We start from the raw sequence: 22190 nt of genomic DNA, 5'->3' as shown, positions 1-22190 counted from the left end.
AGAAGTTCCTTTCTGCTTACAGCAGAGCTGATATCCTTCAGCAGGCAGCTCTTTCAGGCAGCTCCTAAAGATGAGAGAGAGCTGAAATCCAAGCAGGATTTTCAGCTCCTGAGCAGAAAGGCAACACAGTAAGGTGAGGAATGTAGGATGTTTCAGGCAGATGTGGGAGGCCCTGCGAGGACTTGAGCAGGTTGTGTATAAGGATCTCTTCCTCAGGGGATGAGAATCCTGCTTGGATCTCAGAAGAGAGAATTTTCAGCTCCTGAGCTGAGCCTCTCATGGTTTTCCTTCCCACCGAGGCACCCCACACTCCTTACCTGGGACTGTGTCTGCTTGAGGAGCTGTGGTGGTGGAATGGTTAGAATGCAGTATTGCAGCCTAACTCTGCCTATAACCAGGAGTTTTAATCCTGAATGGCTCAAGATTGAGTCAGCCTTCCATCCTTCCACAGTGAAGACTCGGTGAAGACTCAGATTGCAATATGCTGACTCTGTAAACCCCTCAGACAGGGCTGTAAAGCACTATGAAGCAGTATATCAGTCTGAGTGCTATTGCTGTTAATGACCTCCATGATTCCTTAATGACTACAATTGGGAATGCCAGGATTGCAGTTGTTGAGTAAAGCAGTCATGTAGGCAGTCACATGCCATCTTGCTTAACAACCACTTTGCTCAACTACTGATGTTCTGGTTTCAGTTGTGGTAATTAAATGAAGATTATCTGTAACTGGATTCTTTTGTGATCTACAGAACAACACATTTAAAAGTGTAGATAGAAGAAGCAATAACATTTTTAAAAAATTGGTACCTTCCAATATGGCAAGTACTTTTTCCATCCTCCAAAGATAGTATACTGGATAAATTAGAAGGTGGCTGAAAACACAAGCTATTTTATAGGCATATGGAGTAAAACAATTAAGCTTTAACATGAAGTCCATCACAGCATTCCTACTACGACCAATTATTAATAGTAATTTTATTTTATTTTTTATTTATTTACTGACAGGATTTATATTGCTATCTATCTCATATGAATAAGCAGCTCACAATTTTATTAAAATATTGCTAAAAACAAGAGTGCCCTTTACTTCTGGCACAGACTGTCATCCTCACAGCTCAACCTTCATCCTAGCCTAGTGCTTGGGGGAAGAGCCAGGACTTCATAGACCCCGAAGGCTAAAAGGGTAGAGATAGAGATCCTGTCAAATGACAATATTTAAGGGACAGGACCGGGACAGCATCCCTCATACAAACAGATATGCACACAACTTTTCCTTTTTCTTAGGGAGACCCACTTTAAATTATTGGTAATTATGAAAGTTATTTTTCCCAAAAAATATTAGGAAAAAAGTATGCATGTATATATTCCTAGACTTACAACCACAATTGGGACTGGAATTTTGGTCGCTAAGCAATGTGGTCATTAAGCAAATCATCATGCGATTGTACCCAATTTTATGACCATTTTTACCACAGTCATTAAACAAACCACTTCAGTCATTAAGCAAATCACTTGGTTGTTAAGCAAATCCAGTTTCCCTAATTGATTTTGCTTGTCTGAAGCCAGCTGGGAAAGTAGCATATTGTGATCAAGATGCTGCAACAGGCATAAATGTGAGCCGATTTCCAACCACTTGAATTGTGACCACATGACTGCAGAGTTGATGCTATGGTCTTTTGAGGACAGTTTGTAAGACACTTTTTCCAGGGCCATTTTAAATATTGTTAGACAAGTGGTTGCAAGTTAAGTATATAATGAATTTAGAATAGTTCCTATCAAGGAGAGGTATTATTGCCCTCCAAGTGTTTGGATAGCAACAGTCATCTGTCCCAGTCAGAATGGCCAGTGATCAAGGTTTGTGAGGATTGAACTAGAACATTTGGGGGCTTCAAATTGACTATATTGTGCAGAGGGAGAAAAGATTTTTCCCCTCTTTCCTTTGTCTTCTCTCAAATCGTTTCCAGTTCCCCTCAGTGATCTCTGTTTTTCTTTTTTCTGAGCAGCCTGAAGACATAAACTATGCTTCTCAAAAGCAAGTGTATCTGGACATTGGAGAGGAGATGCTGCAACATGCTTTTGAAGGTTATAATGTCTGCATTTTTGCCTATGGCCAGACTGGGGCTGGCAAGTCATATACAATGATGGGTAAACAAGAGAAAGACCAGCAAGGCATAATTCCCCAGGTAATTATGACAATGGGAAATAGCTCAAAGTAAGAAACAGATCCAAGAAAATAATGTTTGGGACAGGAAGCGTATGAAGCAGTTCTGTTAACAAGTGACAATCAAGAAAGGGGTGGAAATATAAAATCCCGTGACATCTTCAGAAAATAGAAAGATGTGGCATGAATAGAATTGAACAATGGTAGATGGAAACAAAAGAAGGATTTATCCCTGATTATTAAAAATTCAAGAAAGGGAAGCAGTAGAACGAATAGAATTGGTTTACTTAGTCTCAACTAAACGTTCTGTCATAGAAGGAGACCTCTGAGTAAATCACTGAGTTGGTCACTGTTGGCATATGAATTCAACAACTTGTATGCTTGTACAGAAGTGTAGCTTATAAAACAATAGAAAATTTTGAGTTGCAAGATGTTGTCACTGGGAATAGTTCCTTCTGCAATATCGTATATCCCTATTAAAAAGAAAAATTCACGATTTGGTTGGAATTTACATTTTTATCCAGATCACTTTTTTTCAATTAATTAAGAGCCTTTCCCCAAATATTATTTATGGAAAATATTTATTTTTACAAACAATTTGAAAACTTAAATGATGTAAAATAGTACTGTTGTTACAGAATTGTAACTTTTTTTTGTCTTTCTCATGCTATGAAGCTGTGCGAGGATCTCTTCTCTCGAATCAATGACACCACAAATGACAATATGTCCTACTCAGTGGAGGTACAGTTGGCAACTTTCCAATACTCAATATCATTTTTATAGGTAGTTTCGAGCAGCAAAAGAAACTTTATTATGCTGGGGCTGCAGAAATATGTAAAGTTGAAGAAAAATGCGCTTGCCAAAAAAAGCTTTCTAATAATGTATTTCTGAATCCTCAGATTTGTTTTGTAACATGTGTGGACAATTGTTTTATAATCAAGGATAATTATTAAATAGTTTGTCATTATTATTATTATTATTATTATTATTATTATTATTATTATTATTATTATTGTGGGGAGGGTTATTGATGCAATAATCAGGATTTTCAGCCCCTTTAATATTTTCCCATTTTTGAAAGTATAAAATAAGATCACTAAGCATATTGGGAAGTAAACTTATCCTTTTCTGACCTCGGGAGGAAATCGTACAGACACTACTTAGTGGTTTGGTGGTTTATTAGAAATGAAAAGAAAAGACAAGAATGAGGTGATAGGATGAGGAAGAACTGCTACAAATCGTCAAGGCTGCAAATGGAAGGATATCTTTTGTGCAATCGAAAATACCCTCCAATTGTGTCAGAAATAAATTACGTTTAGCGGCAAAATATAGACAACCAGCACAATGGCACATAGAACTAGAGCTGTTTTGTTAGCCTGTGTGGAAGTGCCTTATATACTGATTAATACCAATTAACTATGGGTATAGTGTACTTGTTAGTTAGAACTGCAACATGGAAAAAGAAAGCTTAATAAGCTGTAAATATCCCATCAGCTTTCAGTGTTAATCTCCCTATCTATTGATCAGGCTGACTTGGTGATTCTTCAGAATTCCTGGATGCCTATCCTATTGGTTGATCAGGTTATCTTCCTAAGTTCAATATATTCTACTTGTAAGCTGAAAAATAAGATCACATATTACAAAATATCTGTATTCTCTGGCTGTATTCATACAATGGACTTAGCCATATGGCTACTAATGTAGCTTATTCGAACTGGCTTCATGTAGTTCTGCCAATCAGCTCAAGATTTATCATTTTGAGTAATAAAAAGTAAAATGGAGCAACTTATGGGCTAGCAGGCAGGACTTGAATAAATGAATCCTCATTCATTTCCTGAAGTCCTGCCTGCTGGGCCATGAGCTGTTGCATTGGGAGAGTACTGGAAGAACTTCATTACTGTGCAACAGTGACAATTCTCTACTGGCAAGAAGATAGCAGTGGGAATGGCCTTGTAAATTACCCAATCAATATTTGGGAGATGTGTTTTGTGGCTGGAAGATCTTTGTAATGGAATAGTTGACATTATTCAGCTATTCAATATTTTCATTTCATTTTCTTAGAGAACTGATTAAAAAATGCAGGGCCATCAGCCAAAAAAGACTAGGTTTTCAGACTTGCAAAATATGGATTGACTTGGGAAAGCCCTTTCACAATTGGCTCATGTTCTTATGGTTCATAGAGACAGAAAGGGTAATTCAGAAAAAAATGGTAGAAAAGAGAGCTATTGTATGCATTTTACCTGGAAGAGATTTATACTATCTTTATTCAGTCTTGCTCCTCCTCTGTGTGAATAGGATTGCCATTGAAAATGCTTATCTGCATAGCTAAATACCTTTTATTTGTTTACAGGCTTTATGAAATCTGCTCACATTTATAAAATGCAATGTTGTATTCTTCTTTGCTGGCACCTGTGAATTTTTGTTCTGGGTTGAAGATGTGAAATGCAGCTTGTGCATATCAGTCAGTGCCCACAAGATATTTAGTGTCCTTCTCTGCTTCTCTTGCCCTAATGTTTTTTAAATATACCATTCTCAGAATAAGTGCAATTTGTCCTACAGGTGAGTTACATGGAAATATATTGTGAGCGTGTGCGTGACCTCCTCAATCCCAAGAATAAAGGAAACCTGAGGGTCAGAGAGCATCCTCTCCTTGGACCATATGTTGAAGATCTCTCAAAACTAGCTGTTACTTCATACAATGATATTCAGGATTTAATGGACTCTGGGAACAAAGCAAGGTAAAAAGAACAAGGAAAATGTATCTCATTGTAGCATTCCTATGAAATCATTCAGAATTAATATTTTTAGTCAAGTCCTTCACAGGAATTTTACTGTGATAAAAATATCAGGGAATATTTTGATAGTTTTGAGAGAGGGCACTAACCTTAACTTAAATAATTCAAACAAGAATGGTATAGAGCAGCGGTTCTCAACCTATGGGTCGCGACCCCATTTGGGGTCGATCGACCATTTCACGGGGTCGCCAAGCAAGGCTGTCCGCCATTTTTTCCCCCCTTTTCCGGCGGGTGCCTTACCTCCCTTGAGCTGGGCCAGCTGGTGGTCGGCCTGCTCCGTCTCTGCCGCTTGCCAGCTACGCCTCGGCCGGCGCAGGGGGCGGAACCACACATGCGCGGCGCTCCCGGGCAGGGAAAGTCCTCGACTTACGACCGGTTGGGTAGTCCTCGACTTATGACTGGTTTAGTCCTCGGCTTACGACCAGTTTAGTCCTTGACTTACGACCGGTTTAGTCCTCGACTTACGACCGGTTGGGGGTCGCGGCATTAAAAAGGTTGAGAACCACTGGTATAGAGTATGGTCTCATGACTGGCCTTATGAAAATATTGCTAGATGGATTGAAGTCCAAGTTCTTTTGTGAGTTTGAGAATTTTAATATGTTACCCTATTGGACATACACATTAGCAGCAATCTCTCCATAGCTAGAGCAAGAAAGGAGTGAATTACATTGAAGTGGAATCATAAAGAAGTTGAGAAGCCAAGGATTCCCAGCTCTAGAAAGTTTTCACCTTTATATAGATCTTGTAAGGATTACATTTTTACTCTTTCCCCCCCAATTTTTTCTGCTATAAAAAACACTATACTTTTGTTTTTATTTTTTTTACTCATATATATACAAGTACTATAATTTATATACCACTCAATATAGTAAGGCTTAAACTGCCCAGCATCAGTTGTTGTTTAGTTCTCCATGATATCTTCTAGTTTGAGAAGCCCATAGGAAATTTACAGAATATTGTTTAGCTACATAGGTGGAGAGATGTTGAAGAAAAGAGGGGAAAGATTTTTCCAGCAAAAACTGGACATATTTGTGTTTCCTGTTAGTAGTGAGATGGTAATGTGGGATGGGTAGATCTGGAACATCTTATAGTCTTCTAGAATTAAAAAAATCTTTTAACTTTGCAAGCTTTGAGTCAGCATGTCATGCATCTTGTTTACTGATTTTTTTCCTCATTATTGATTGCTTTTTTACCTGCCTATTGGCCTCTAGACATAAAGGCCTACAATTAAATAAATTCTCAATAGCTTGGTGAACAATGATGGGAGTTCAATAGGTACAGAGGGCACCCAGTTGGAGAAGACCATTGTTCGGGCTTAAGCTGTGCCAAATATTAAAATTGAAGTGCTCCACTCTTCAGTCTTCAAGGCATTCCAATTCTCATGATGTGGCATGGCTGCTTTGAGGGCTTTCCCAGGTTACCTGTGCATGCATGTATATGTGCAGACAATACTTTCTCTGAGATTGATGGTGATGCAATGCAGCTGTGTATGTACATGTACATCAAGATAAAGTGATAAATTCCTTGAAGCTGCTATGCCAAGTGGTAGAGCAGGGCTTTTCAACTGGTGGTACGCATACCACCAGTGGTACTTTGGCACATGGCAGGTGGTATGCGACCCTCCTAGACAAGTATAGCAGGGGAGGGGAATGAACTGAAGCAACCCAAGCCTGCGGGAGAAGCAGCTGGATTGCAGGACTGTCAAGGCTCAGCAGAAGCCCCAGGAGCACCACAGGGCTCCAGCTGATTGGTGCTTCCGGAAGCAGCACGTAGCTGGAGGTGAACCAAAGAGAAAAGGGGGTGGGAGAGAAGAAAGGATATAAAAGAAGGTGGTTTTGGCGGGAAAGAGGATGGAGAAGAAGCTGTGAAAGGAGAGCTCAGCAGGCAGGGAGGAAAAAGAGACAGGGAAGAAGAATCTGTTGCTGGAAGAAAAGGTCCCCTGGTTCTTTTTCTCCAGCCAAGAGAATGCAATCAGCGCTGATGAAATGAAAAGCCGGGAGACGAACTTGTCAGAAAGGAGATTGGTTTATTTCAGAAGCCAGTGGGTTCCTGGTCAACTGGCAGCTTGATTGGGTTACCATAAGGATTTTCATACAGTTTTTACAGCGTTTTGTAATTCAGAGGCTCGGTTTGTGTGTTTTGGTTATTGGAATATTTTAGTCTGTTTCACAAAGGCTAGCAATGAGTCTAAAGTGTTGGCTTACGTAGGTTTAATCCCTTTAAACAAATGTAATTAGTGTTACCCTCATATCTTGATTCTGTCTATGGCTTTTAGCAAATTTTCTTTGCAGGTAAACAGGCTTAATTTAAGATTATCACTTTTTGTAATTGTCGGAGCCTTTCAGGCTCCGGTTGCAACCTGTGACACGCCTGAGGCAGCTTAAAAGAAAAAAAAAATGGAGTTTATTGTGTCTTTATTCTGGGAGGCTTTTGTGAGCCTTTCTTGGTTTGCGCTTGATTCCTGTGTCTTTAGGGGTACAGTGAAGGGACTGGGGTGTGTGTTCATTCTTACTACACTGTGGAAGGAGAGCTCAGAAAGCAGGGAGGAAGAAGAGAAGAGGGAGAGGGGGAAGAACGGCCGGCCAGCCAGCTGATAGTGGTGCATATTAATAAATATGGATAAATTCATCATACATTTATCAGTGCAAAGGGAAAGGGATTCAGCGAAGGAACTGCCACCGAAGAAATCTAAAACCGGTACTTTTTTCCTTTTTTTCTACAGTTTGTAACATTTTATTAGATTATAGAATAAAATACAACAGCAAATAGTAGGACCCAGTGAGGAAAAAGGGGGAAAAAGTGAGGGGGAGAAGGGAAAAAGAAAAGAAAAGGCATTGACTTCCGACTTCCTCTGTTGCAGTAGAAGGAAGCATTAACATTGAACCTCAACTTTTTACTTTTTCATAATACTATAAACTAGCCATTTCTATAACAACAAATGAATCTAATCAGTAAAACCCAAAATCCCCCCCCCCTTTTTTTAGTCATCACGTTTTTGACACCTTGCTAAGCACTGGTGGTATTCAAATATTGTCATGTCCTAAAAGTGGTACAATCTGTGAAAAGCCCTGTTCTAGGGGATGCAGCTGTCTGAACACTTTGAAGAGACATGCTTTACTTTATGTAATTGTAATAAGCAAAACACTCATTCGAATGTTTTCTAAACACACACATTTGACCTGGTACCAACCAGATGTATTGAAATTACATTTCACAGCCACTGTGGCAGTTTTCCATGACAATTATGAATTCTGAGAAATACAGTAATATATCTGAAAGGTTCTAAACCGAGGAAAGATATTTTAAACATCTGTATATTATTAGTATTTGCTTGTTCTTATCAACTTTACTTTCCTGACAAGAAATATAAATAAATTCCCTGTTACTCTTCTTCAATAGGACAGTGGCAGCCACTAATATGAATGAAACGAGCAGCCGCTCGCATGCAGTTTTCAATATTATCTTCACCCAGAAGAGACACGATGCAGAGACAGACATCACCACTGAGAAGGTGAATTAAAAAATTAGTATGCATTGATTTTCTGGCCAAGAGTACTCATGCGTGCAGTCTGATACCATCTCACTTGTAATAGTACTGTCCAGCCACGACAAAGACTCTGGGCTCAGCTGTCAGTTGGACTAAATTGGTGATATAATGAAGAGAGTGGTAAAAAGCATCAGTGCACAGGGAGCAAATGGAAGATAGCTTTTTCCCCCTTCAATTTCGGTCACATATCTATAGACAATCTTTCTCTGCATTGAGAAAAGATAGGAGACTTTGAGGGAGACTTTGGAGCCAACACTTCAACACAGAAAGAGAAAGAGCTTTTTGAGGCTTGATGTGATACCAATTATGTGATAATAGATTAATACTGGGAACCAAATTTAAAGGTAAAGCTAAATCTCATTTTGGATGGGGTTGCAATGCCTCAGAGAGATCCTGTGCACAATTTGGGGGTCCTCCTGAACTCCTTGCTCCTGCTTAAAGAGGTGTTGTCCAGATTCTTGGAAATATTATGGTTGCTAAGAATTTGGGCAGTTCAAATCCCAACGCAACACCTATTCTCCAATATCATTTGAGTCTATTTTATCATATAAGTATCCAAGCATCCTTGTTTCATTTCTTATACATTGCCTTATAATTTTTCTTCATTAAAGTCAGTTTAGAAAAATCTGGGATCATCCCAGAGATGGCTGTTTTCTGAATTGTGTGGTTGCTAAAACACTTCATATTTTGTTTTTCCCAATGGTTAGACTTCCTTTAATAATAACAAATACTCCATCATGCCTAAGTGCTAGAGAATAATCTGAGAGGTAGATACTGTGTTGGATATAAAGCAATATTTAATCTGTTTGCTCATTTCAGGTCAGCAAAATCAGCTTGGTGGATCTTGCAGGAAGTGAACGGGCTGACTCCACTGGAGCAAAAGGCACCAGACTTAAGGTAAGGAAAAAAATAACCTGGACTAAGGGAGATATTTATGTAAATGTCTTTGCACATTAAGTTTTAAAACTGTTGAATGAGATTATCCTTTGAAAAGCTATAGATTTATCCTGATAGAAAACATGTAGTACTATAAATCAAAATATATTGTGTAGCTTTTACATCTTTTCCTTCTTAGTGTTGTTTGTTTGCCTTTCTATGGTTAGGAAAATAAAAATGAAAGAAGCACTCAGAAAACAAAGGAAGGCTATGCATGAAAAAATATTGCCTAAGATCATCATTCCTGTTATATAATTATGTGGATGAGGCAAGAGTTCTGCATGATGAAAGACTTGCCAGAAGGATGAGAAGGGCAAACCAATTGTGATAAAATTCCCTACAACAATTGCTGTTCATCTACCATTTATGTTGTCTGTATTTACACGTTCTATTATTTTCTATTTGGGACACAGTTCCTAAACTTGATTGGCTTGCCTCAGTCTTCCCCAACCTGATTCCTTCAGATGTGCTGGGAATCCATAGCCAGCAATATTGGCTAGAAATTCTGGGAGTTGCAATCCTAAAATATCTGAAGTTTTTATGGTTTTAGATTAGAAGATGGAACTCTTCAGTGACATCCTAGATTGGTATACATACATATGTAGTAGCTCTTTTATGATAAGAAAGAATGGTAATGTTATCCACCAGTAGCTTTGAATAAATAAAGAGATACTTGAATGTGTAGTATAACTCTAAATCCTGGTGGTTCTGGTGAGTTAGTGATTCAGCACCTTAAATATGTTTCTGTGCAAAAGTTTTATCAAAATTCAATGCCCCACACTGATTGGGTATCCTTATTTTCACAGGAAGGAGCAAACATCAATAAATCACTAACAACCTTAGGAAAGGTTATCTCTGCTCTAGCTGAGATGGTAAGGCTTCTTTTGAAATAAGCTGAGGAGAACATTTTCTTACAACTAAAGTGCAAAATTTTATTTTCCTAATTCGTTTCACAGATGCTTCAATAAAAATATGGCTCAACCATTTGATTTCTGGAAAAAAAAGCCATATTTAGTTTTGCTCCTGAATTCAAAAACCACTAACCTGCTAATGGAAAAGAAACCTTATACAGAATTCCAGCTTCTTTTGTTGTAAATGTCTGAAAATTCAGATTAAAATATTCAAGGACTCCATCCTGAGAATTAATATTAAAATAATCAAGGACTGTTTTGAAGGTTACCTATCACTGTCTTGACACTTACATTAATTTCTGTTTTTTGCCTAAGGAGGAACATACAACTGTATGAATTTAATACCTGCAGATTTGAATTTACATCTATAGACATGAATTCACAGGTTTACTACTTTAGAAAGAATTAAGACATTTCAAAGTACCTTGATATATGTGCCAGTGAATAAGGAAAAATAATTACAAACATCTATTTACATTATAGATATAGTACTATTGGTATTTATGCACTTCTATATGTGTGAAGATGTTCTGCAATATTAAGTGACTAAGGGACTACATGTTTTGTCCCTGCCATCAACCCTGTTTCCTTTGCTTTGTTCCCTAATTTCACTATGTTAGGTGAAGATCTAAAGGAGGAACCTGGTATATTTGTGGAGATCTCTTCAGTTGGTCAGCAATTGTGCTTCCACATGTCCAGATAATTATTTTCTTAGGCTTAATTCAGTGCACCAAAATCAGGATGGACAGCAAACCTCTTTTAATTAAACAGGAGCCCTTCACGCAAATAATACAAGAAGATGGCTGATGAGAACACCCAACCACTATTCTGTGACAAACATTCTAGCATATCTTCTGTTCCCCTGAATAATCTTTGTATTTTGTCTATTCTGCAAATGAGCAGGGAAGATATTATGGCATTACAGCAGTGTCGGATAATAGGATATGTAGAAAATCAGGGGCTGAATGAAGATATGGATTCTGTCAATTCAATTCTGTCTGCTTTTGCTCTACTACTCTAAATTAGTAAAATGAACACTGGTTTGGATTATGTTATATGTTTTCATTGGGAGGAGATATATAATGGATATAAAGTCACAGTTTAGTTTTCAGATCCAATCTTATTAAAATCTGCCTTGATAACATAAAATCGTGAAATTTTAATTGGTATTTGCTTTATTTTCAGGATTCAGGACCAAATAAGGTAAATATATATGCTGGGCAAGTAATGATAGGCCTGAGTGAAGCTGTTTTATCTGGAAATTATCCATGTCCAAACATTTCACTTGAAGTGTTATGATTTTTTTTAAAGTTTATATATCGCAACAGAGAAGGACCCTTATAAAAGCACATCGCCTTGCAGATAGCTTCCCAATTCTGTCATTTTGTATTTTAAATTCTACTGTATGATGATCTGACTCTTAGATATACCTCCACCCAAAGTGACCTTCCTCAGGCTGGTGCCCTCCAGATATTTTTTAGATTAAAATCTTGAAATTATAGAATAGGGGGGATTATAAGCAGACACATGTTGAGGAAGAAACTCTAACCAAAGCTCAATTTGAAGGGTTTAATAAAAGTTGGAGACAGATTAACAAACCTCTGATTATGGAAGAAGAAATAGACTTAGACACTAGACAGCTTGAAATCTGGCTGGATTTATCAGTGAAAGAATATTATCACTGATAAAAAAAATATTATTAATGCACAGTTAGAAATAATTACAAGAAATTTTTTGAGGAGTTTATTTTGGTTTCTTATGTAACTTTTGGGAGTAGATCATGGGGAAAATGTGCAAGTTTTACCAACTAGAAAACTCAATATCATTAATTTTTGTGATGACTGGTAGCTATGTGATAACAATTCTAGACTGGCTAAATTTATTTTGAAGGGTCAAATTTGTTATTTGAAGAGCAGTGTATAGTCATAGACTCAGTATGAACTAGCTTATGTAAGTTGTACTAGTTTTGTTCCTATGAGAATCATGCTAAATAGAATGCAAGGCTTCCTGAGCTCTGAAAAACTTAAGTATTTTCATGATTGTTATGAGATGATAGTGACTTAGAATGTATATTCTTTCTCTAGAAAATTACAAAAGTAGCTTTTTGGGTTATGTACATAGTTGGGTTTAGAGAAGGAAATTAATCCTATTTTTTAAAGGTCGATTGCTTTCCCCCCCCTTTGTATTAGGGTTAAAGAATTGTGATTCATTCAGACATTAGAAATATCAGTTCATTGTTGCATTCTCTCTTTCTTGTAGAATAAGAAGAAAAAAAAGACAGATTTTGTTCCATATCGAGATTCAGTACTTACTTGGTTGCTCCGAGAAAATCTAGGTATGTTATTTTCTCAGCGTATCATCTACATTCTATCTTATTTCTCAGCCAAAGTCTAAATAATGAATCTCCCAATCTCTCTCTCTGCTTTTGAGTTTGGAAACCTTCTTTTTATGGTTTTCTTTATTCATTTCCTGTTTTTACCAGTGATGAAGGTAGTTGGGTTGTCTGAAATCTAATAGTAACATTTGCAATTCCTTAAAATACTTGCCAATATCCTGCACATAAATATGGGATGAATGTTCAGAGTCTTCTCAATTTGGGAGATCTGGATAAATGAACAGACAATGCATAGGAAGAAAAAGAAAATGAACACAGCTCAGAAAGTGGATATTTAATTTTAGGTTTTATCAGTCATTGTGTGTTGTGTGTTTTCTGGCAGGTGGTAACTCCCGGACTGCTATGGTTGCTGCTCTCAGCCCTGCTGATATTAATTATGATGAGACTCTCAGCACCTTAAGGTAGAAGCTTTATAAAAGATTTCTCATTCTTTTAATTATGAACTAGACTAAGCTTTGTGAAATAGAACTGAATTCGTTGCATTATCCTTGTTTTTTCTTGAAATTTTCTTGGGGGGAAAACGTGCTTTCATATATACAGTATGTTATCCCCTATGCATGTCAAAAATATATATTCTATACATAGGACCCAGAACAACTTCATTTGTTATCTATTGCTTGGCAGTGCATAGGGGATAAAAGTTGTGTCATGGGGAAAATTTTTCTCTCAAGTTGGATTGAGGTTCTGATTGAGTTGAAAGACTGAGGAAAAAGGGAGACTAAATATGCTTTCCTAACCAGTGCCTGGATAGTCTCTCTATAAAAGAGGGGTTTTTTTTAATTTTCAGGCTTAGAAACAAATATTGGCAGCTTGAAAGGCTAGTGTTAAAGCCCTCAGTGTTCTCTGATCCAGATTTTAACTGGGAAATGGATGTGATTGGTGAGAGAAAGAAATACCCTCTAACCATGGGCCAGTTTTGACTGAGATGTATAGGATGTGACTTGTTTACTTACTTGATTGATCGAGAATATTTCCTGCATTTCAGGAGAAATACCTTAGTTTTCTATACCTGGGTAAAAGAGATAATCTTAACATTCTCTTATATATTTCACATTCTATGTGGCATTTTCAGCAGACCTTACTTTGTTTAGAATGTGTATTTTCCCCACAGATATGCAGATCGTGCTAAGCAAATCAGATGCAATGCTGTCATTAATGAGGATCCCAACAACAAGCTGATCAGAGAACTTAAAGATGAAGTGGCTCGCCTGAGAGACCTGTTGTATGCCCAAGGCCTGGGAGATATCATAGATAGTATGTTGAGTATCAGTGCTTTGGTTTGGGCTAAGGCTGACCTGTGTGTCAATATCTTGTCTTTCTTGGTTTATTTCTTCTAGTTGCAGATCCAACCTCAACATGGTTCCTGCTTTCAGTTCATAGTCTCAAAGCCCACTAGCTCACCATGAAGTGACAATAATAATTTCACACGTTATAGTGACTGTGTTAAGGTTCATAAAGCTAATATACCCCAATTCTAAAGGACATGCTGAATAAGAATTCTAGCAGTTTGTTATTCTAAGATATTTTGAAAGTTTTACCAAGTGTTCAGTGGTGTACAACCACAGGCTCTTTTAATCATAATCTTCATTATCCCTCTACTTCTCTACTTCTGAGCAATTATGATTATCCATCCATAGTAATATAACATTATTTAAAATATTTAGTAATCAATGATAGGAAATATTTAAATCCTTCAGCATCCTAATCAGAAAATTGTTTCTCCTTTACAGTCTACAGCAAGCATGTCAAACTTGCAACGTCATGTGACGTGTCGTGACGTATCGGGACTTTCCCCCCATTGCTGGCAATGGGATGGGCGTGGTTTTGGTGTGACACATCCGGCCTGTGGGCCGGCAGTTTGACATGCCTGGTCTACAGCATTGTGCACTTCCTTAGCTGTGAATAAGGAAGGAATTGTTTGATAATGAAGGATATGCATCTCATGGCCTTTCCAGTCAATTCCTTACTGGGGCAATAAGCACCTTGAACATTTTGTTGCTTTGTTATACCAAGAGATCCAAATGTTGATGTAGGATTGATTTATTTTTGCATATGACTCTTAAGAACATCCTTTTTATGGCTAAGAAGTTGTGTTCATCCCAATTAAATCAACTGGCATGAAAATTAGCTAAATGAATGGAATGACTCTTTATGGGATAATAGCCATGTTATCACTGGAAATGAGCGTAGTTGTTTCCTCCCCTTCTCATGAACTTGTTACCTCTTTTACCAATTATCCACATTTGTTTGCTTGTACTTTATGTGGTAACTCTTTACAATATGGGATCATACATCTCTTCATGTAAAATAAAATCAGGGAAAGGAGACTGCACTACATAAAAAAGAGTGAGCTAGGAATAAGCCTCAAGGTTTCTGGATTTGCAGAAAGGCCCTCAGATGCTGTTTCTTTATTCCTACAAGATAAACCTACTCTTGTTTTCTTTGTCTTCCCATTCCCTTCTCCTATCTCTCTTAGCTAATCCTGTTCCAGGAGGACCTAAATGTGTGTATTTCCCATGTCTGGTATTTTGTGTGCTGCAATGCTTTTGATAAACTCAGTCAAAGCAAAGGAACAGAAGTACAGCATGAGAAATGAATTCAATAGCAAATATTGAGAAAACCTTTTCTTTTTAGGGCAGGTGTTGAGATGGTTTATATATACCTTCTCCAAAAGGCAGAGGTGGGCTTTTACAGGAATCCAACCATATTGCTAAATACAAACAATTCATAGAAACTGCTGCACAGAGCTGTGGCAAGATACTGGTTTGTTGAGTTTTAGTGTTTGTATTAGAATACTAAATACTTCTTCCACAAAAATGGCATTTCTCTCCTTCATAATGTCCAAGGACACCCACATGTCCTTCTGGAACATGCTTTAGAGAGATTTTTTTTTCTGGACCTGTTGTATACATAGAAAAAAATCGATTTAATATCCAAATATATTCCAGGCCCTGTTGTGTTTGAATAGAGGCACTGCAGCATTCCACTTTAGTCGGGTTGTTTTTCATTATCTGGTGATCTAAAAACTCTACTCCATCTCCTTAATTTCAGAAACGTTTCCATTTGAGTTTGCTCTTGAGATTCCTTTCTCTGTGCTGTATCTGTGTCCTGCTGCTTGTGCTACTGCTATTCTGCTACTGCTTCTGCTGGAGCTGGATCAAATAAATTTGTTCTGCTAGGGGAAAGGAAACATCCAGCCCCAAAGCACTAAAATATCTGCTTTAGCCATTATTGGCTTAAGTATTACTAGCGATCCTGTTTGGCCCTTTTATTAGCAGTTGTACCTACTAGGAATGCTGTGGGAATAGTTCAGTTGCTGACTGCATTTGATAAAGTAATCTGGCTTTTGCTGGCATGTTAGAAGGCCTGGAGCCTCTGCCTCTGTTTTGAGCAGTTCAGCCTACGCTCTGATCAAATTGGCAAACAGAACTTTCCAGTTGCCCACATCCAGGCCTATCTTCCCGGTGGAACCACATAGGACCTGCCCCTTCCCACTTTAATCTGCTGAATATAGCTGAAGATAACAAATATAACATCAAATATAAATTAGATATATGATGTATGAAATTGAAATTTTATACTTTGCAGATGCTTATCACTTGTCTGGGTCTCTGTTATTTTAACTCATTAGTCCTGGTCAGAGATCTAAAGTTCTCCTATATCCATTCCCAATAAATTGATATCTGTTTTATTCTTCAGTCTTACCCCTCTGTGCGTCAAGATGGGTTGGAATTGCAATATCTAGTTGAACAAAAAGGGTTGTCTGAAAAGTCTATCATCTATCTATCTATCTATCTATCTATCTATCTATTTATCTATCTATCTATCTATCTATCTATCTATCTATCTATCTATCTATCTATCATCTATTTATAATCTATCTTCTATCATGTATCATCTCTCTCTCTCTCTCTCATCTCTCTCTCATCTATATCATATGTCTATCTACATATACTCACGCATATATGCACTTATTCATTCTCATTCCCATGCACATACACACACACACAGTCATACTTAACAGGTGGCAGCAGCACCTACTTAATCTTAGGTGATTTGAAAGCTAATCAGGGTTTACTAAGGATTTGGGTGCAGAACTACCTGGGAATTATAGGCTTTGGATAGACTGGGAAGTCAAAACAATTTCTGGAGAAAAAAATAACAGCACTTACATCACCCATGCCACTAGGAGCTGCATAATCTGAGGGAAACTTTACTTTTTACTGATAAAATGAGATTTCTGTCTTGTAAAACTCTCAAAGTTTTCATCATATATCTCAAATATGTGATGCCCATTCTGATACTATAATAAAAGTGCGTATCACTACTTCTGTCATCCATCCAGTTTAAGAAGTGTAAATAAGAAAACAGAATATCAAAAGTATCATAATTTGGGGCATCATCTTACAGTTTTTGAAGATTTCATGCATTTTAATCTGATTTGCACATATTAGAGGATCTTTCTAAATAAGCAATTCACTGTACTACCAGTCAACAGGATATTGTACATTAGTTTTAAAATCCTGAAGAGATGTAAAAATATTTAAAAAAACAAGATTATAGAAATAGTGGGAAAACAACATTGTTTGGAACATGTATCAAATTTCATGTTTGAGATAAACAACTGCACAATAAAAACATTTTTGGAACCATTCAAAAAAGGAATATCCTATTAGGCAATTTATTACTTTTCTTTTTTCTCTGAGAATGTTGACCAAAATACTGTAGTCGTAGTTATTTTTGTTTTCATTTCTATTTGTCAGGATTGCTTTTAATGAGTAGTGATATAAAAATGTTTTAAACGACTAAATGTTAATTGGATGCTGAAATTATATTGTTATTCTCAGTTAAACCTCCAGAAGGAAGAACATTCTAGAGATGAGTTAGAGGAGAAACTCTATTTTGCTCCTATAGGAGCATGCATCTTGTGTGACAAACATAACATATTTTTATTAATATCCCTGTATTAGATGGCAATTCTACTTATTTCAGCATCTTTATTTACAATAAATTTCTGAATTAATCCAGTTCAAAACCCTTTCCTAGCATTTTTATGCAAATGGACAATAAATATAGCCATGAAAATGAGGTGGTTTTTTTTCTTCTGTTCAATTGTATCCAATTCTCAGAAACTCCCTGTACAAGCCCCTGCAGCTTTCTTGGCGGGGTTTTGAACCACCAGAAGTTATTTGCCATCACCTCTTTCCTAGAAAGTGACTAGTTCAAAATTATCCAGCTGGCTTTATGAGTAAGGTGGGCCTAGAGCTCAGGGTCTCCCAGTTTCTAGCCTGATGTCTTAACCGCCACTCCGAGCGGAAATGTCATTATCATCTTCTGAACTCCCATTGGCCCATTTTTCCTTTTTTTCTTATTTTTAAGTTCACCTTTCAACTCAATGCCTCAAAAATGTAAAAATATTTTCCACTTTTCAAATGGCACTGGAATGAAGGATTACAAATAAATAATTCAGGTGGTATGGAATCTTGATACCTCATGCATGTCCTTAGTGGACGCGGTCACTGATGTCTTCCTGCCTAGCATATTATTAGACAAGATGGCTCTGGAATGATAGCTGAGGGTTTCTTTTTTTAAAATAAAAATAAAAATTGGTGCCTATTTCTCCCAAAGCACAGGATTCAGCAAAGTTTGCTGTACTAGTTTTAAATGAGGTTGCACAGGGCGTAGTGTGAACGCTCCAACTAATATGAAGTTCCAGCCCTGTCCCTTCCAGCTACATTACTGTCTGCATATCTCTGTGTTGAATTTCTATCTTTCTCCTCATTGCATCATGTTGCTATTTCCCAACTGCAATTCTTTTTTCTATCCTTTCCTTCCTTCTTCTTGTCTTGTTTCTTTCCTTTTTCTTTTCCCCCCTTGAATCCCATAGACATGTCCGACTTTGAGAACAATAATGATAATCGTAGAGTGGCAGATATGAGTCAACGGAATGACAATCTCTCCACAGTGACCAATGCCTTGGTAGGAATGAGCCCATCCTCCTCACTCTCCGCTTTGTCCAGTCGAGCTGCCTCAGTCAATAGTCTACATGAGCGCATCATGTTTGCTCCGGGTAGTGAAGAAGCCATTGAAAGACTCAAGGTAAGAGTCATTATGAAGAAGACCATGTTTGACCTGTAATGATGTGGAGGGAATGTGGTAGAAAGAAGAGCAGAAACAAGTATTATTAGGTGGCAGCATGCAATTTATTCCAATTATAATAATTTGAATTATTTTATTCTTTTTAAAATTAAAAAGTGCAGAAAAGAGTACAGTTAAAGAAAGGAGGAAAAAGAAACAACTTCCATTCTTCTTTACAGCAATTACAAACTCATTGTCCCTTTACCCTCCTTAACATTATAATAATCCTATTAGCTCCTCATTCAATGTTTTTTCAATCATTAAATCCAGAAATAAGCATTTCAGAATTTTTTTCCATTTTGAGCAAGAATCCAATAAAGAATTATTTTATTCCAATATATTCTTTTCTGAGATTATAAGGGAAAACAAAGTAAGCAAACAAAAAATTATTTACAATGCACACCCTCTATAATATAGTCCAATCACAATAAAAATATAGTTACATAAAAATTAAGCAGCAGCATTACACAAAAGCATTAAAAATTAATATACAACACAATATATTTATAATCACAATTAAAATAATATTTACCCAATCATAACCACCCAAATCTAACTTTATTGACAGGATTTACATCAATACAGTCTTATTGCTAGTCTTTAAAGCCAGTTGTTTATGTATTGACATGCTGTAAAGTGTTGGAAGACCTGATTGTACTCCCAGCTCCTAAGTTATGAGTGATGGAGTCCTTTGTTCAATATGTTTGTGTATTATTTGGGGCTGATGCCCAGATCCCCCATCTTGTTTATTTTGTGCTGTGTTTGTATGGTTATATTTTGTGAGCCACCCAGAGTTGGTTTGAAGATGGGTAGCTCATAAATTGAATACATACATACAGTTTAAATAGTCTTAGTTTATCTGACTGATTTGAGCTTCTAAATGCATGGTTTCATTTAGAATTTGTGTACAATAGAAGTGCAACACCATAATAATATTGTTCCAATTGTTATATCCCCAGCCTACTGATATTAAAATTAGAATTCTCATCCTGACAGAACTCTGTTCTAAGACATCTGGAGAATATCAGATTGCCAAAGTCTTTGTAGAATAACAGTATGATATCTGCCTAATGTATTTTAGGCAACATATTTTTGGTCCAGTCATATGACAGTCATGAAACACTTCTATTTAACTTGAACTCTGTAGGAAACGGAGAAGATAATTGCAGAGCTGAATGAAACATGGGAAGAAAAACTGCGTAGAACAGAAGCAATTCGTATGGAGAGGTAGGAATAAGGCAGCTATTTTAGTCTAGAACATTGTTAATGCCACAAGGTTCAACATTTGATCTCATCATCATATCTTTTTCTTTTGTTACCGTTAGAGTTGCAGGCTGAAAGTGCTACATGAAGCATTTATTTTATAAAACAAAAGAGTTTTTGTGGGGCCGAATGGAATACCCTCCAGTTCAACATCATTTCAGGAAGGGTATCCACATCACCCTTTATAACTGTGGCAAGGAAATATCCCATGTGATGGCACAATATCATAATGATTTCTTATTAAAATTCTAATTAGAACACTCATCACACGAACGATGTTTCGGTCTGTAAATTAGCTGTAGTGAGTAGTAAGTGTGGGAAATTATAAGATGAGATTCCTTTAAACACTAGTTTTCTTATATGAATTAAAAGCATGTCAACCATTGGAGAGAATTGTTGAAGTCTAACGATACCAATGATGGCAAACCTTTTTCAGGCTTGGCATGTCAAAAATTCAGAAAATGCCTTACTTGATTCTGCTGGCTCTTATTTCTATATTATCTCTTACAATGTTATCTAGTTTTAGCAAACTTTTCAAAAATTCATCTTTCTTTTTCAGAGAAGCTTTGCTGGCAGAAATGGGAGTGGCTATGAGAGAAGATGGTGGTACCTTGGGAGTATTTTCTCCTAAAAAGGTTGGATATTTTTTTCCTAGATATTGATCATAAGCACTTTGAAATATGCCAACTGCTTAACTCTGATACTCATAAAAAATATAACATAAAATATTGAAATAAGGAAAAATAAATTAGCTGCACCCATTTTTGGAATGTCACTTAGCATGCCCTTGTGCAGCCCTTGAGCTAATCAAAATTTTGATTATCCTTTTTGCTGTCAACTGCACTAAGCAGTTGAGAGGGGCAAGCTCTGTGATATAATTTCCTTCCTTTTTTAAAAAAAAAGTTACTGTGTGAAATCCTATTCATAGGGGATCATGCTGAGGGGCAGAGTTAAATCTAATCCTAAACATATGCTTCTTGAGATCTTTAAAAGGAAGAAAAAATAGGAAAGCAATTATGACTGTGGGAAGAAGGAGGTTGAATGCTTGGTGTGTTTGATCTGGATTGGAATTTGTCATACTAGTTTCTGTAGATTGTTTTTTCAGTATCAGTTGCATATTTTGTCTTCAATAAAGTATGTAACTTGACATGACAAGTTAGGGGATGGCTTATTTTCATAACACCCAGAGGATTGGTGCTATGACCCAGGTTGTTTCCAATGAAATGGATGTAGTAGAAAAATATGGCTATATCTGTCCTTGGCCAGAGATGCAGGGCTAAGTTTGCTCTTCTCCATTGTTTTTGTAGACACCACATCTGGTCAACCTAAATGAGGACCCACTGATGTCTGAGTGCCTTTTGTATTACATTAAAGATGGAATCACCAGGTAACATAGTTAGAAGCAACAGAAACTATGCCAGATCAGTTCGATAGGATAGTCAATGAGATTTTTATATAACCATTTTGCTTTTTTATCCTTCCTGCTGAACTTTGTAGACTGGGCTTAGCTTTTTGAAAATTACCTGAAAATCTTTGAAGAAGATCCAGCCCATGGTGCTTTGTATCATTTAGCGGTGTCTCTAGGATCATTAACAAGTGATATCCTAGATTAAGTTTGGTCTTTATTCCCTTTGAATATTTATTGACTTTAGAAGCTTTATGTTGCTGTTTTTCATCTTTGGATAATTTTATGGTAAAAAGCAAGTTTACTATCAGATTTCCTGAACTAACTGGCAGCTAATCACAGATCTCCTGATACTTCATGGTTCAGATCAACTCCTCAGCTTGATTTGGCAGAAGATTCACAGACATGGCTTGGCTAGGTTGAAATATTATTGCAGACCTGAAACTGTATGCAACAATTGATTATCTAATGGCAATGAAAAGAGAGGAAGCAGCTGTATTTTTAACTGAAATAGCCAGTCTGTAGTTAATCTGTTACATGAAATAAAATATGATGCAAAAGCCAAATAAAGTTGCAAGTACTTCTGATGATTACCATGACTGATTGTAGAGATCCTCTATGCTCTATGATGGTGCCTAG

The 22190-nt window shown here is 36.9% G+C and overlaps 1 protein-coding gene across 5 annotated transcripts in view; it reads left to right on the top strand.

The window, feature by feature from the left end:
- LOC107285531 (kinesin-like protein KIF1A) overlaps positions 1-22190 on the top strand; it is an 82748-nt gene that overhangs the window by 15719 nt on the left and 44839 nt on the right. For 3 of the 5 annotated variants that reach the window (XM_029283696.1, XM_029283695.1, XM_015813730.1), the window contains exons 3-17: positions 2004-2183; positions 2837-2902; positions 4721-4899; positions 8356-8467; positions 9323-9400; positions 10246-10311; positions 11536-11553; positions 12610-12685; positions 13068-13146; positions 13857-13999; positions 15222-15248; positions 18711-18844; positions 20031-20110; positions 20706-20781; positions 21454-21533. In XM_029283696.1, the coding sequence (XP_029139529.1) occupies positions 2004-2183; positions 2837-2902; positions 4721-4899; positions 8356-8467; positions 9323-9400; positions 10246-10311; positions 11536-11553; positions 12610-12685; positions 13068-13146; positions 13857-13999; positions 15222-15248; positions 18711-18844; positions 20031-20110; positions 20706-20781; positions 21454-21533 (1394 nt within the window). Of the gene's footprint in view, positions 1-2003; positions 2184-2836; positions 2903-4720; positions 4900-8355; positions 8468-9322; positions 9401-10245; positions 10312-11535; positions 11554-12609; positions 12686-13067; positions 13147-13856; positions 14000-15221; positions 15249-18632; positions 18845-20030; positions 20111-20705; positions 20782-21453; positions 21534-22190 lie in introns of all 5 variants that reach the window. The other 2 variants (XM_029283694.1, XM_015813731.1) reach the window with 2 other exon arrangements.

This window comes from Protobothrops mucrosquamatus, unplaced genomic scaffold (assembly GCF_001527695.2).
Source record: "Protobothrops mucrosquamatus isolate PMUCROS unplaced genomic scaffold, P.Mucros_1.0 scaffold183, whole genome shotgun sequence".
Lineage (NCBI taxonomy): Eukaryota > Metazoa > Chordata > Lepidosauria > Squamata > Viperidae > Protobothrops > Protobothrops mucrosquamatus.
Note: the sequence above shows the minus strand (reverse complement) of the source record. Positions and strands in the feature narration are given on the sequence as shown.